The following is a 15295-nucleotide window of genomic DNA, read 5'->3' as shown; positions in this document are numbered from 1 at the left end:
ATACACATACATCTGTGGGTGGATCACTGTTTATTGATAGCCTGGAGGTTTGAGGCAGGTCACGGATCGCCGGATCTGGGGTTAGGATTGCCAGGGGACCTCCTCGTGGTGTTTGCCCACTCTAGGTCGGGCCGTGGACGGCAGGTGCAGAGTGGGGCGGATCAGGGGGGTCTGGCCGGAGCCAGAGGTTGCTGATGAACAAATTCGGTGTTCACGGGAGACAGTCTTTGTGGTTGAAGGCAGGCATGTCCTCCAAGGTTTTCGAGGTTGCTGGTTGCAGGACACACCGGGATTTTGCAGGAGCTGGTTTGAGGTGGAGACAGGCCGGTAGGGCTGGGGCCAAGTCAGTGGGCTTTTTCCTCTTGTTAGCTTCTGCACTACTGTTCGTCCTTATTCTTCCTTTCTTGTAGTTTCTTCTGGTCTGAGGAAGCAAGGTTCAGGGGTGCCCCTAAACACTAGATTTAGTGGCGTTTAAGGTAGGTAAAAATGTTAGGACCAATTTTTCCATTCCCTGGGGTGGGTACACCCCCTATTATGCCACCCTCTAGGGGGAGGGGGGCATAAGCCTGTCCCTGGTTGGCTGAGTCCCCCCCCCATCTGCGAGATGGCGGGGACTGAGTTGTGCTTCACCTCACCTCCACCACCTGAGGGGTGGAGTTGGCAGAGGTGGGCACACCTCTCTTCCTTACTTGTTTTTTCCCGCTGGTTCTCCCGCCCGAAGTGGGGGTCAGAACCAGTGGGGACCAGTTGCTGAAAACAGCAAGTGGCCTGGAGAAGCTCACAAAGGCGGCAAGCCTTTGAAGCTTCCCCTTCGTGAACCCTGTCCATCCTGGGGGAGGAAGCTTGGCACCTCGTTCCAGGATGTGCATTGTTTCAGGCCCCGGAGCCGCAGAATTTCAGCCCAGGGGTCCAGAAACATGTCTGGTGTTGGCACCTGAAAGCAGCCCCTCAGCCTGGTCACTAGTAGTAAGTTAGTTTTCAGGGGGCATCTCTAAGATGCCCTTTGGGTGCATTTTTCATTAAATCCCACACTGGCATCAGTGTGGGTTTAATGTGCTGAGAAACCAACACAAGGACTCTCGGTCCAGGCGAATCCGCTATACTTGTTCCACTCTGCACATAACGCCCACGGCCCCATCGCAGGTGGCCCATCTGCCCAGTGAAGTCTCCACGGTGATCCTGGCCTCGGATCCAGCGCTGGACTACCTCTCCTGACCTCCCCCTTGATGCCACAGCCTCACCCACCCCCCCCCCCCCCCCCCCCAAATTACTGTGAACAGATCTGATGAGAACCTGATGCCAAATCACATTACTTCACCTGCAAGGCCCCCCCCCCCCCCCCTCTCCCTTCCCAACCTTGGTGTCCCGGCATCTCCCCACAATCCAACTTAGCTCTCCCGTCATGGGATTCCTTTAGTCAACCTCCGGGACCAAGCCTGCAGCCTTTTTCCCCAGCCGAGGATCTCCAGTGCTCCGATGCCTTCTTTGCACTCTTAACCTCGCTGCCCCTGTGCCACTGCTTGTGCACTCTCTGTGCTCTTTGGTGGCCCTTCCAGTGCTGATCATAAACCCCCTAGGGGCCTATGCCCCTGACTCGCACGTGCTTAACGTTTATCTGTGCCTCTTCGAGGTGCCCCCAGTCTCCATAAGATAACATTGGGCCCAGTGACGTCCACACCCGGCCGCACCAGTGCATCTGGCGGTGCAGTACCTACTCTGGTCAGACCCTGGCACCGTGTTGACCACAATCCCCAGAGACTGAATTTGAGAACAGCTTACTTACCTAAGTTACTCACCTTTCTTTTTACCATATGATTGCATTGGTCTCACTGTATTGTACTGTGATCCAGCATACAAAGTATCTTTCTGTAATGTAAAGCATTTCATGTACATGCAAAGTATTGTTTGATACCATGCAATCCCATTGCCAGTAATTTAAAGTATTGCATAAAAGTCTACTTACCTGTAACTGAGTTCAACTTGGTTCCAAGAAATTAAAGTAACAATGTAATATTTTTCCACAAACATTGTCCTGGTGTCAGTCGTTGAGTGCGTTTCTGCCATGCATGAGTATGCACACGAAATGCAGTCACACTACCCTCTGATAAGCCTAACTGCTTAGCCCAGCTACCACTAAATTGACAGTAATGTTTTACCTACATCAGGGGTCTCCAACCTTTTCTGTAGTGAGAGCTACTTCTGATCAGTGAAAAGCGTCCTGAGCTACTAAAGGCGAAGCAACGCGCACATTTTTTCAAGGGACCCCACTTACCCAGCTTCATTGACTTTAAGTCTAATTTCTTTGGAGCCCATGCTGTGGTTTGAACAAAATACTTAGAGTTCCCTAGAATATATGTTCATGTGACACATTTTACTCTAGGGCACATGAAACGCTTAAAAAAAGTCTGCTTTATTTCAATGATTCCATAGTACTCATCCCATCTTTGATTAATAAAACATCACAAGTCACTCTCACACTCAAGCAGTACACCCTCCGGTTGAGCCACAAACAAAGCAGTGTTGGAGGGGAAAGACAAACACCTGGATGCTGTTATAAATGAGACAAAAGTTCTTCCCAGATTAGACTGCAGCGGAGTATGGGGTTCTGAACCCTGGAATGGGAAGATGGAGGCTGGTACTGAAGGTGTCTCAGTATTTCCATATGGAGTTTAATGTGCTCTTAAAAACAATACCTTGGAGTAAAACACGTATTGAACAGCAGGAGAAACAGGGTGTTCCATGTACCTCACATGCACAGCCTTGTGCATGCCTGCTCCCTGCATCTCACATGCGATATCATAAGTTTGTTCCCCATATCTTAAATGTAGTTCTGTTTGCTCCCTGCTCCTCACGCAAAGCATCATGCCAGCTTGTCCTTGTACTTCAAATGCACAGCCTCCTGTATGCCTCCCCGCTTTGCACATGTACAGCCTCTGTACCTGCACGTCACATTCAGTCATGTAATTTTTTTCCCTGCACCTCACATGCACAGTCATCTCTGCGTGTCATCATGTGTGCCAGCCCCTCAAGTGCAGCTTCTTAATTGCCCCCTTCCCTGTGCCCCACATTTGCAGTATCAGTGTGTTCCCTACACCACACATAGGCTCGTGTTTATCTGTCCCTTCACCTCACATACAGAGCTCCAGCTCTCTGCTGCACTTCAAATATTCAGCCATCATGTCTGGCTGTTTTAGAAGCCAGCAGTTCATGTGCAGAGTGGCATGTCTGACTCCTCATTGCACAAAATATTTTAATTCACGAGTGCATCATTAATCTCTTCTCCCCCTCCTCACCCTCTCCTCGGCACGCCTTCTCCTCGTTATTGACAGTGACTCTGGGCAAGAATATTTTTGGCGCCAGGGGCTGAGAAAGTCCAACACTTAAGCTAACACTTATTCAGCAATTAATTCAGTGGCCATGGCGCAGCGAATAAATCAAGACAGGACTTACCTCCCAAAAGACTCTGAGTCGGACTGAAAAAGGCAAGTGGTGCTGGCACTGATAGGGCGGTAGCAGTTCAATACTTCCTGTGCCACGCCACTTGCACGCCAACAAGCTTTTCGGCCCCTGCTGCTCTGCGCCGGCAATGCGCACGTCGCGCAGGATGTAAGCACAGTGCAAGGCTCCTAAAGGCAGTGGGAGCAGCTCCATTCCAGCAGTGCACACGTTGCACACAATGAAAAGCACGGTGGCAGGCTCTTAAAGGCAGGTGGAGCGGATGGGCTACGGCCGCTACGATGACTCCGATACGAATGTCGTCATCCTCTTCAGCCCGCCCCTGCTAAGCTTAGGCCCATCAGAGCAGCTGGTTTGAGTGAGGATGGGCAACGGCTCTTAAAGGCCTAAAACGATAAAGACTATAGAGGGCTAAAAAATTGAAAATGCCATCGTGAGCTACTCATGGGGCCTCGGTGAGCTTACCGGTAGCTCGCGATCGACCGGTTGGAGACCGCTGATCTACTTTAACCTCTGCGTACCTTTTGGGACTTACTGGACTCTGTGCATACTATACCACTTTTTGATATTGTATATGCAGAGCCAGCTTCCTATAGGGAGGTCATCTCTTTCAAGTCTATGCAAAGAATTAGATCTACAGCACTACTGTAGCTCAATGGGTTCTGCCCATTTAATCCGCCTTTATTTTTTGCTTTTGGATCAACTAGTTTTTTACTTTCTTTTGCGGGTGAGCCTCACAACTGGTGTCTCACCCATGGTAATCGAATGGCAAACGGACTGTGCGTGCTTATAGTCAGTGTCTGCCTTGTAAGATGAGGCTGCTGCATCCTGGTTAGAGTAACTTGACTGGTGTAAGAAACTGGCTCTATATATACTGCATCAAAGTGAGGTTCAGTGTGTATAGAGTCCAAGAGTCCCCAAAGGTAGGCAGAGGTTAAAGTAAGATAGAACCTTACTTTCTAATAGTGGTAGCTTGGTCGAGCAGTAAGGCCGTATCTGAAAGAAACACGTTAGTTAGATTCCTCACCTTAGAATATCCCCAGGCATCAGGCTGGATCCGGAAAGATTTTTGTAGCAATACCCCTTGCGCGTCGCTCGGTGTCGTCTGCGGCTCCGCGTCCGTCGTTGGCGTCGTGCACCGGAATGACGTCGTCGGGAGTACTTGGACGCCGCCCTCGCGCGCTGACGTCAGTTCTTCTTTTTTCCATGCCAGACAGCGCCGATCCGGGAAGAGCTTACCCCTTAGTCAATTTTTGACTTAACTTTTTGACTCTTCTTGGTCTTCTGTCGACTCGACTCTGGCTCCGGTAGGATGCCTGGGTTTAAAGCCTGTGACTCCTGTCATCGACTGATGTCGGTGACGGACCACCATCGTTGGTGCCTTTACTGCCTGGGGGCTGACCACGACGCGGAGTCGTGCCCCGATTGTCAGGCCTTGACCTCGAAGGCTAGGCGGGAGCGGTCCCGTAAGCTTCTCGAGCTTCGGCACTCTGCTCCGCGCCGCTCACGATCCCGGTCCAGGAGGAGGTCCAAGGACCGGTCGCGGAGCCGCAGTCACCATCATCGCTCGTCGGGCTCGAAGTCTTCGGGTAAGTCGAAGCGATCAAAGAAGTCCAAGAGGCGACACCGCTCTTCGGACTCCCCTCGCGCGACTCGGCCGAGGGTTAGGGTGGTCCCACCCCCGCGACTCCTGTGGAGGTCAGTGCCTTCCTCTCGGCCATGAGGGGCCTCGCTCCGCCGTCGACGCCTGCCGGTGCGCCTTCGGGCCCTGCGGGCTCGACTGGGCGACATCGCGTGCCGGCGGCACCAGCCCCTGTGCCGTCGACTACTTCGGTCCCGACGCCGCAGGTGCCCGAGGGATCCAGGCCTGGATCTCTGTCTGCGCCGGTCGACCTCACGACGCCTCCGGCGCCGACACCGGTTTCACGTCTGGCGCTGTCTCCTGACGCCACCGTTCCCCGGTTTAGCCCCTGTCCGGACCAGACGCCGGCGCAGCGCTGCCCAGCGCCGCACCGGACGCCGATGGATGAATGTTTCATCTACCATCCGGCTCCGATCATTCATCCTGTTTATCAGGAATCGGATGGAGGGGGCGACTGGGAGGGGTCTGAGGACCCTATAGCCCTCCAGGGCCAACTTTCACGGGACTGGGCAGACTAACTGGGGGATGCCAGTGGTCTGGACACTTCACCGGACGCTGGTTTCATCTCTCCTCCAAGTGTGGCTTCGGAGGAAGGTGCAGCTTTTTCAGTGGTGCTGCGCAAGGCGGCCGAAGCCCTGGGGCTTGAGTTGCTTGCTGTGGCCGTGAGGACTAATATCCTCACAGAGGTGCTTACACCGTCAGCAAGCTCCACAGAGCCTCTGCTGCAGTTCAATGAGGCCCTCATCGACGTTCTGCAGGGCACTTGGTCCAAGCCCTCCACAGTTCCTCCTGTGGATCGGAACGTGGCCCGGTGCCACCGCCCTGCTCTGTGCGACCCCAGTTTCCTGTCCCAACACCCCACCCCTGAGAGCCTGGTTATCCAGGCCTCCACTTCCCAATCCTCCTTCCAGTCCGCTTCTCCGGATCAGGAATCCAAGAGGCTGGAACAGTTCGTAAAGAAGCTGTTCTCTTCCCTGAGTTTGGGCCTGCGGTCCTTGAACACCGCTTGCCTCTTGGACCGTTTCTGCCACTCTCTGTGGGATGCGGTGGAGGACGTGCTGCCCCTGTGTCAGGAGGAGGCCCGGACATGTCTCTCCCAGGCACTTGCTGACGGGTGAGATGCAGCGCGACATGCCATACGGTGTGGACTTGACACCACGGACTCGCTGGGTAGGGTGATTTCCGCCATGGTGGCGCTCCGGCGCCACGCCTGGATGAGGTCCACGTCGTTTTCGGGGGATGTCCAGAGTTCCCTCATGGATATGCCCTTTGATGGCGCTCGCCTTTTTGGTGAGAAGGCGGATAGTGCGCTGGCTCGTTTTAAGGACTCCCGGGCTACGGCCACGTCCTTGGGTCTCTCGGCCCCACGGCCGCACACTTCCGCCTTTCGTGGCCAAAGAAGGGGCGCCGCCTCACGTCCGCCTAGCCACCGGCCGCAGAACCAACCTGCACGCGGTTGCGGACGTGGCTTCCGCCGTGGCGGTACTAGAGGACAACGCGGTCAGTCCACATCCACCCTGGCAGCATCCGCCTGAAAGCCCTTCTAGTCCGAGCTTTCAGGCCCATTCCACGCCAGTGGGCAGCAGAGTTCGCCATCACCTGCTCCACTGGCGATCCATCACTTCGGACAGGTGGGTGCTGCAAATCGTCCGAAGGGGCTACTCCCTCCCCTTCGAGACGCCCCCTCCAGCCATGCCACCGTATATCGGAGGATCACTTGAATCTTCTGCGGGAGGAAGTTACGGCCCTCTTGGCCAAAGAGGCCGTCGAGCGCGTTCCTGGTCCAGAAGTAGGTCGTGGTTGTTGTTCCCACTACTTTCTGGTTCCCAAGAAGGGCAAAGGGGGCCTACGCCCTATCTTGGACCTCAGGAGTGTCAACACCTTCCTCCGGAAGGAACGGTTCAAGATGCTAACTTTAGCTCAGGTTCTGGCTGCCCTCGACCCTGGAGACTGGATGGTAGCGTTGGACTTGCAGGACGCCTATTTTCACATCCCCGTCCTGCCGGCCCACCGGTGTTACCTGCGGTTCACGGTGGGTCAGGAGCACTTTCAGTTCACCGTGCTCCCCTTCGGCCTCACCAGTGCCCCTCGGGTGTTCACGAAAGTGATGGCGGTGGTCACAGCTCATCTGCGCAGATCGGGGGTCCCAGTCTTCCCCTATCTCGACGACTGGCTGTTGAAGGCGGGCTCGCCCCAGCAAGTCGTCTCCCACCTCCAGACTACGGCCGACCTCCTGCATTTGCTGTGGTTCTCCATCAACGTGCCGAAGTCACACCTGAGATCCTCCCAGAAGCTCCTCTTCATCGGAGCGGTTCTCGATTCGGCGTAGTTCCAGGCTTATCCTCCGGATCAGCGGGTCCGGGATATTCAAGCTCTGATTCCCATCTTTCGGCCTCTATCCTGGGTTTCGGTCAGGTTGGTGCTGCGGCTTCTGGGGCTGATGGGCTCCTGCATCCTGTTGGTGCATTACGCCAAATGGCGAATGCGGGCTCTGCAGTGGGACCTGAAGTTTCAGTGGGCCCAGCATCGAGGCAACCTGTCCGACTATCTTGACCTCGGAGGGCACTGCAAAACAGTTGCAGTGGTGGCTCACGGACCGCGATTGGGTTAGCGGCAGATGCCTCTCCCTACCCCAACCGGAGCACGTAGTAGTGACGGACGTGTCCCTCCTGGGATGGAGGGGCCATATGGGAGAGGCGGAGATCAGAGGACTCTGGTGTCCGGCGGAGGCTCAACTCCATATCAACCTTTTGGAGCGGAGAGCGATCCGGCTTGCACTGAAAGCCTTCCTTCACTCTGTCTGGGGAAGTGTCGTGCAGGTGTTCACGGACAACACCACCGCCATGTGGTATTGCAACAAACAGGGCGGGGTGGGGTCGTGAACCCTTCGTCAGGAGTCTCTGCGCCTCTGGACATGGCTGGAACACCAGGGCATCATCCTGGTGGTTCAACATCTGGCGTGCTCTCTGAACGCCAGAGCAGACGAACTCAGCAGCCGGTGCATGATGGATCACGAATGGCGTCTGAACTCGGATGTGGCGCAAGGTCTCTTTCGGCAGTGGGGAGAGCCTTGGTTAGATCTATTCGCCACCGAAGAGAATGCGCAATGCCAGCAGTTCTGCGTGTTGGCGTTTCCAAGGCGGCACTCGCTCGGAGACGCTTTGTGTCGCGAGTGGAGTTGCGGTCTGTTGTTCGCCTTTCTGCCTATACCACTCCTGCCCAGAGTGCTGAAGATCAGGCGCGACCGGGCCCAAGTTATCTTAGTGGCTCCGAATTGGGCACGAAGGTTCTGGTATCCCGAGCTACTCAGTATGTCAATCGATCCCCCGATATGACTGCCTCTTCAGGAGGACCTTCTGTTGCAGCAGCAGGGGACGGCCCTCCACCCGAACCTGTCCAGCCTCCACCTCCATGCGTGGAGATTGAGCGGCGGCAGTTGATGCCATTTGACTTGCCTCCTGAAGTCTGTGATGTCATTCTGGCAGCCAGGCGTCCCTCCACAAAGACTGTATAAGCCTGCCGGTGGAACAAATTTGTGGCATGGTGCACAGCAAAGGCTGTGGATCCCCTTTCCGCCCCTCTTTCCGAGGTTCTCCTCTTTCTTCTTTCTTTGGCCCAGCAGGGCTCTGCTTTGGGCACCTTGAAAGGTTATCTTGCTGCAATCTCTGCCTTCTTACGGCTTCCTGATCAGCCTTCTCTTTTCAAGTCCCCTGTTTTGCGTTTTCTCAAAGGCATTACTCACATATTCCCTCCTGTCCCCTTCGTAATGCCTCAGTGGGACTTGAATCTTGTTCTGACCTTTCTGATGTGCGCTCCTTTTGAGCCTCTTCACAATTGTCCCATTCGTCTTCTGACCCTGAAAACTGCTTTCCTGGTAGCTATCGCCTTGGCTAGACTGGTGAGTGAGCTCCAGGCTCTGTCATCTAAGCCTCCTTTTCTTTCTGTTCATCCGGACAAGGTTGTCCTCCGGACTCGTCCTTTTCTACCAAAAGTGGTGACCCCCTTTCACATCGGGCAATCTGTCACGTTGCCCACCTTCTTTCCGCCTCCGGAGCCTTCAAAAGATGAAGAGAGGCTCCACCGTCTGGACCCAAAACGTGCGCTGTCCTTTTATTTGGACCGCACCAAACAGTTCCGGGTGGACGACCAACTTTTTGTTGGATACGTATGGGCTAAGAAGGGGAAAGCGGTTCACAAACGGACCATCTCTCGGTGGGTCGTGTTGTGTATTAAACTTTGTTACTCCTTGACGAAAAAGGACCCTCCTGTTGGGTTGAGGGCCCATTCCACCCGGGCCACAGCGGCGACTACTGCCCTGGGTCGGAGAGTTCCCTTGCAGGACATCTGTCAGGCGGCGACGTGGGCTTCACTGCACACGTTTGCCAAGCACTATTGCCTGGACAGCCAAGTCCGGAGAGATGGCTACTTTGGCCGTTCTGTTCTCCAGGACTTTCTGGTGTGATCTTGGTTCGCAGACCCACCACCGGGGTTGGTATTGCTGGGGTATCTATTCTAAGGTGAGGAATCTAACTAACGTGTTTCTTTCGGATGAACAAGTTACTTACCTTCGGTAACGATGTATCTGTAAGAAACATTAGTTAGTTAGATTCCTCACCGACCCACCCATCCTCCCCGTTCTGCGAACTGACATCTAGGGTTAAGGCTATCCTTTTCAGGGCCCTAGATTTTTTGGCACCAGTGTCGGTCTCTTGCATGGCTCTGCATTCCTGGCGCGGAAGGCTATGTACAAGAACTGACGTCAGCGCGCGAGGGCCGCGTCTAAGTACTCCGTCATTCCGGCGCACGAGGCCAACGACGGACGCGGAGCCGCAGACGACGCCTAGCGACGCGCAAGGGGTATTGCTACAAAAATCTTTCCGGATCCAGCCTGACACCTGGGGATATTCTAAGGGGAGGAATCGAACTAACTAATGTTTCCTACAGATACATCGTTACCGAAGGTAAGTAACTTGTTCATCAGAGGACAGTGTTAAGCATTTGATGTACACACTCAGTCAGCAAATTAATTCACACACTCAAGAACTGAACTCTAGGTCAATTGTTTTTGTATAGAAATATAGTGTTTATTTTTAGAACCAATTAAGCCTGGTACAGGTAAGCATTAAATACTTTTCAGAAATAAGTTACTTGATATAGGACAGTTGAAAAATGCAATAGGAATTGTAATTTGTTTGGTTTATAGGGGAGCAGTAGTATGCAACACTTAGCAAATGCAGTACATTGAAATGAAAAGGCTTTTTCAACAAATTGCAGGTAAGTTACTTTTTTGTTACTTTTTCTAACTCAGTGCTGGATGCCTAGATTCAGCACTGGGACATTTCCTGAAAACAGTTGAGAAAATGCGTTTTGGTTAATGTTTCGATTTTTAAGGAATATTTCATGTTTTCAAAAGTCCACACTTAGTCGTTTTTTCGAAAGAAAATGATCAATGTTATTCTATGGAAGAAAAACAGGTTATTGGTTTGCAGGTAAGTAAATGACTGGGGGGGGGGTTAAGGTTCTGGGGTGAGACTCAGGGGTCCCCCAGGGTCAGTGATGTACTGAGATTGCACCCTCAGCGGCACTAGGGCGGCCGAGTGCAGAGTGTTGAGGACCAATGTTATCCAATGGAGGATAGGCGTCTTCCGGTTGGTGGCTGCTGGCTAGCAGGCCACACGGCTGTGGGAGCAAAGCTACTAGGGGTTAGCTCAGGGCAAGTTGGGGACCAAAGTAGCCTAAGGTGCACCCTCAGCAGCACTAGGGAGGCCGGGTGCAGAGTGCTGTTTTGAGGTCGGGTGCACTGTTTCCAATGGAGAACCTCCCGGACAAAAACACTGCACGCTCTGGGACGAGGATCATTTGGGTGCGACCACCACTTCGAGGGGTAAGTTGGGATGGCGTGGGTTGGTTAGGCACCGTTGATTTGGGCTCAAAAGGCCGGGGGGGGGGCGTCAGGTGCAGGGGTGCCTTGGGACGTCGGCCCGCTCTGGTCGCGGTAGGGGGGTCCTCTGGATTAAGGCTGCAGGCGTCGTCCGGAGGCTTGTGGCAGGTCAGGGGTCGCTGGATCTCTGGTCAGGATCGCCGGGGGGACCTCCTCGTGGTGTTGGTTTGCTCAGGCCGGGGTCGGCGGGTGCAGTGTGTGCTGGATTCGCTGTCTCTGCCTGGCACCAGAAGCTGCAGTTTAAACACATCCGGTGTTCTCGGGAGATAATCCTTGAAGTGAAGGCAGGCAGATTCTTTGGGGTTTGTGAGGTTGCTGGCTGCAGGACATGCCGGGATTTCGCAGAAGCAGGTTCGAGGGGAGACAGGCCGATAGGGTTGGGGCCAAGTCGGTGGGCGTCGTCCTCTTGTTAGCTCTGCAAATCTCTTCGGTCCTTCTTATCTTCTTTTCTTGTGGTTTCTAATCTGAGGAAGAAAGGTTCAGGGTGCCCCCTAAATACTACATTTACGGGCTTTACAGGTAGGTAAGAGGGCAGGGACCAACGGGTCCCTTCCCTGGGGTGGGTACACCCCCTATTCTGCCACTCTCCTGTGGGAGGGGGGCAGGAGCCTGTCCCTGGTTGGCTGGGTCCCCCCATCCTCAAGATGGCGGGGACTCGAGGTTGTGCTTCACCTCGCCTCCCCCACCTGAGGGGTGGAGTTGGCAGAGGTGGGCACACCTCCTTTCCTCACATGTTTTTCCCACTGGTTTTCCTGCCCAAAGTGGGGGGTATAACCAGTGGGGACCAGTTGCTGAAAGCAGCAAATGGTCTGGAGAGGCTCACAAAGGCGGCAGGCCTCTGAAGTCTCTCCTTGGTGAACCCGACCCATCCTGGGGGAGGAGGCTTGGCACCTCGTCCCAGGATGTGCATTTGTTTCAGGCCCCGAGAGCAGCAAGCTCTCGACCCAGGGGTCCAGAAACCTGTCTGGTGGTGGCAGCCTAAACAGACACTCAGTCCGGTCATTAGGAGTTTCAGGGTGCATCTGTAAGATGCGCTCTGTTGTGCAGTTTTTATGTTAAATCCCATTCTGGCATCCGTGTGGGGTTAATGTGCTGAGAAGTTTGATACCAAACTTCCCAGTCTTCAGTGTAGCCATTATGGTGCTGTGGAGTTCGTAATGACAAACTCCCAGCTCCATATACTCGTAATGGCAGCACTGCACTTACAGTGCCCAGGAATGGACTTGGGCACTGTAGGGGTACAGGGCTTGTGCTCCTGTACCCTTAGCACTGGCATGGGGCACCCAGCTAGAGGGGTGTCTGAGGTATGCCAGGGCAGTGGTTTGTGGGCATGGCACACAGGGATGTGTGCTATGTCGACTCTTCACTTTGTTCTGCACCAAGGCACTCAGTCTGCAAAGGCAGTGTGCGAGTGTCTGGGTACAGGGCCTCTGAGGATGGCACAATAAGTGTTTCAGCCCTTAGAGGCCTTCTCTGGTCACAGTGCCCTGGGTACCTGTGGTACCATTTACCAGGGACGGACTTGTGGCCAGAGATGCCAATTGGGTTTAGGCTTCAATGCAGTTTTAGGGAAGGAACATAGGCCCTGGGTACCTGATTAGCAGGAGCCTAGGGCACACTCAAAGAATATCAGCAATTCAGCGAAAAGTGGGGGCATACCATTCCAGAAAGAGGGCACTTTCTCACAACTGGCTACACGTAATCACACGTAAACATGTTGATGGGCTACATGTAAGTGCCAACAGATGTACGCAGCTTATGTGTCTTCCAGAATTGTCATTTTTCTCTGGGTCAGCTCAGGATCTGAGCCCAGGCCTCTTGTCACCCTGCTGGGCCAAACTATTTCCATTGCTCTCCAGCAGAAGTAACAAAGGCCTCGACACCAAAAAGGGAGCAATTAACAGTGCTTTTCTCCGTTCCTGCGGAGGAATGGGTGGAGAAGAAAATCTGCATCTGTTAACATGCTGTCACACTACCGGGGTTGGGACAGCAGAGTCCCACTGAATAAAGGAGCGATCCCAGTGCTCCTGAGCCAACAGAGGAGGAAAATTTCTATTGGAGTAGAACGCAGTTTGATTTGCATTAAGGTTGATCCTTTTTTGTAGAGATGTAAGAGGCAAACGAGTGACTGGCAAGTGGCTCTGACTGATTGCCACTGACTGACAATTTTACTTTTGTATTTTTGTTATCCTATTGAAGGACTTCAAAATGTGTATTTATTTGAAATAAATATATAGTGCTGTTCTATTGCTGTATACGTGGGAGGGATGTATGGGGTTGTTTCCCCTTAACGCTCAATGTGTGCTTTTTTTTTTTCTAGGTTGAAAACAGCTATTCTTTATCTGTCCCCATCTTCAAACAGTTCCACAAGAATATTATTGGGAAAGGAGGTGCAAACATCAAGAAGGTGAGGCACAAGATGTAGATCGGTGTCTATAGCTGTCTTCAAACACCATGTCTGGGAGGTGGTGAAATTGGTGGAGGCTTTCTGGCCTTCAAGTTTACACGTCTGCTCACATTTACTTAAACTATGGCCATGTGATGAAACCTGGTAGGAGCATGCATATTTAAATGGATATCTGACATAGTTAAAGTTTTTTTTAATAATAATGCTGGAAACTGAAGTTTTTAGCCATTGTTTTAAGCATAGTTTGCCATTTTGTAGGAAAGCTGATTATTTGGGGTGGGAGTGTCCACCTCAAATGAGATCACCACCTGCTAGATGTAACACAAATTTAATGTAATTACTCTGTGCTCAATCTTTGGTAACGAGACATGAAGCAGTCCGGCTTAAATAAAATGCAATGTGTAAAAGATTTATAAGGTTCATGCACGGTGCATACACAGTAAAGAACATCCAAGAAAACTCAGTAAAATTCCACAACCAATTTTAAAATAAACATATTTTATGTGAAAAAAAGAACAAAAAGCAACAAATATGAATGCTTAAACTTTAAAAATGTCTCTCAAAAGCACAAAATGCCTATGATCGTCCGTGGAAGTGGTACTCGGGAAGCTAGGTGTGCATTGAGGCAAACTGCAATGGAGCCCTTAATGAAGTCCAAAACTTTAAAGTTTTGAAGTCCTAACACACTTGTCACTTCAAAAAATATTATGTTCGAGGCATATGAGCTGCAGATTATACACTGTGCATAGATCGCCATCTGGTGTTGGGCCCGGATGTTTGCAGTTTGTTTTTCCTCTTGGAAAGTCTTTGGAAGTCACGAGGTCGGTGACTCCTCCTCTGGTTAGTATTGCGCTTGGGCTTCGGCTCCATCCTCAGATTTGTTTTTTTCCGCCATCGGGCTTGGATGTAATACTTCGCGCTCCGGTTCCGAACTTCCCAGTTCACCGATTGACGCACAAATCCTCGCTCATCGATCTTCAGATAATAAATCATCTTACTCATCTTCTCTTCGGCACTTCTTCGATTCCGGTCATCGACGGCGGCCTTCGGGCCTATTCCGGCTCCGGTCTCGGCTGATGGAAAGAACTCCCTTCAAGAAGTGCCCTTGATGTGGATCCAAGTTGCCCCACACCGATCTTCAGGAGGTGTGCAACCTCTGCCTCTCCCCAGAACACGAGGCCCGAGACTGTCCCGCCTGCAAGTCTTTTCTCTCAAAAAAGACCATTCGAGATCGTCGGGCTAGACGCAACATGGCGCACTCCTCGACCTCCGCTCCATTCGACAGCTTCGGGGACGACGTTTAAGCTCCGGGACTGCAGGACATCGAACAGGAGGACGACTACCTCGTCAGCGCTTCCGAGGCTGACGACTCAGATGTGGAGGACATCACCCCGGCGCAGCGGGTCGGGAGTACAATACCCCCGCCCACGCCGATACTGAAAAAGACTTCAGTAACACCTTCGCCTCCGGGCCTAGGCAAGACCAAGGACACTGCTTCTCACATCCCACCTTCGGGCCCGGTAAAGAAGCCTATTAAGCCTTCCGGCAGCTCGGGCTCGAGCCAGCCGACCACCGGTGCCGGGAAACACCCTTCGGCACCGAAGAAAAAATCGGCTTCCACCTCCACACCGAACCTGGCACCGAAGTCTTCGGTGTCGAAACCTGCTCCTCCGGCGCTGACCAAACATCACAAGGCCCTCTGCACCGGCACTCCCGTGCCGAGACCTTCTTCGGCACCGACCAAAAAATCGGAGGTCCCAAAGAAGCACGGCTTCGATAAGCCTAAAAGACCGTCTGCCCCGAAAACGCCGCCGACCGTACAACTAGTGTCGCAGGAACTTTTCACACC

The 15295-nt window shown here is 52.9% G+C and overlaps 1 protein-coding gene across 4 annotated transcripts in view; it reads left to right on the top strand.

Annotated features, from left to right (window-relative positions):
- Positions 1-15295, top strand: part of HDLBP (high density lipoprotein binding protein) — a 933925-nt gene that overhangs the window by 449753 nt on the left and 468877 nt on the right. For all 4 annotated transcript variants that reach the window (XM_085634158.1, XM_085634156.1, XM_085634157.1 and 1 more), the window contains exon 15: positions 13360-13446. In XM_085634158.1, the coding sequence (XP_085490284.1) occupies positions 13360-13446 (87 nt within the window). The remainder of the gene's footprint in view (positions 1-13359; positions 13447-15295) is intronic.

Source organism: Triturus cristatus, chromosome 11, assembly GCF_964204655.1.
Source record: "Triturus cristatus chromosome 11, aTriCri1.1, whole genome shotgun sequence".
Classification (NCBI taxonomy): domain Eukaryota; kingdom Metazoa; phylum Chordata; class Amphibia; order Caudata; family Salamandridae; genus Triturus; species Triturus cristatus.
This window is presented reverse-complemented; position numbering and strand designations above follow the sequence as displayed.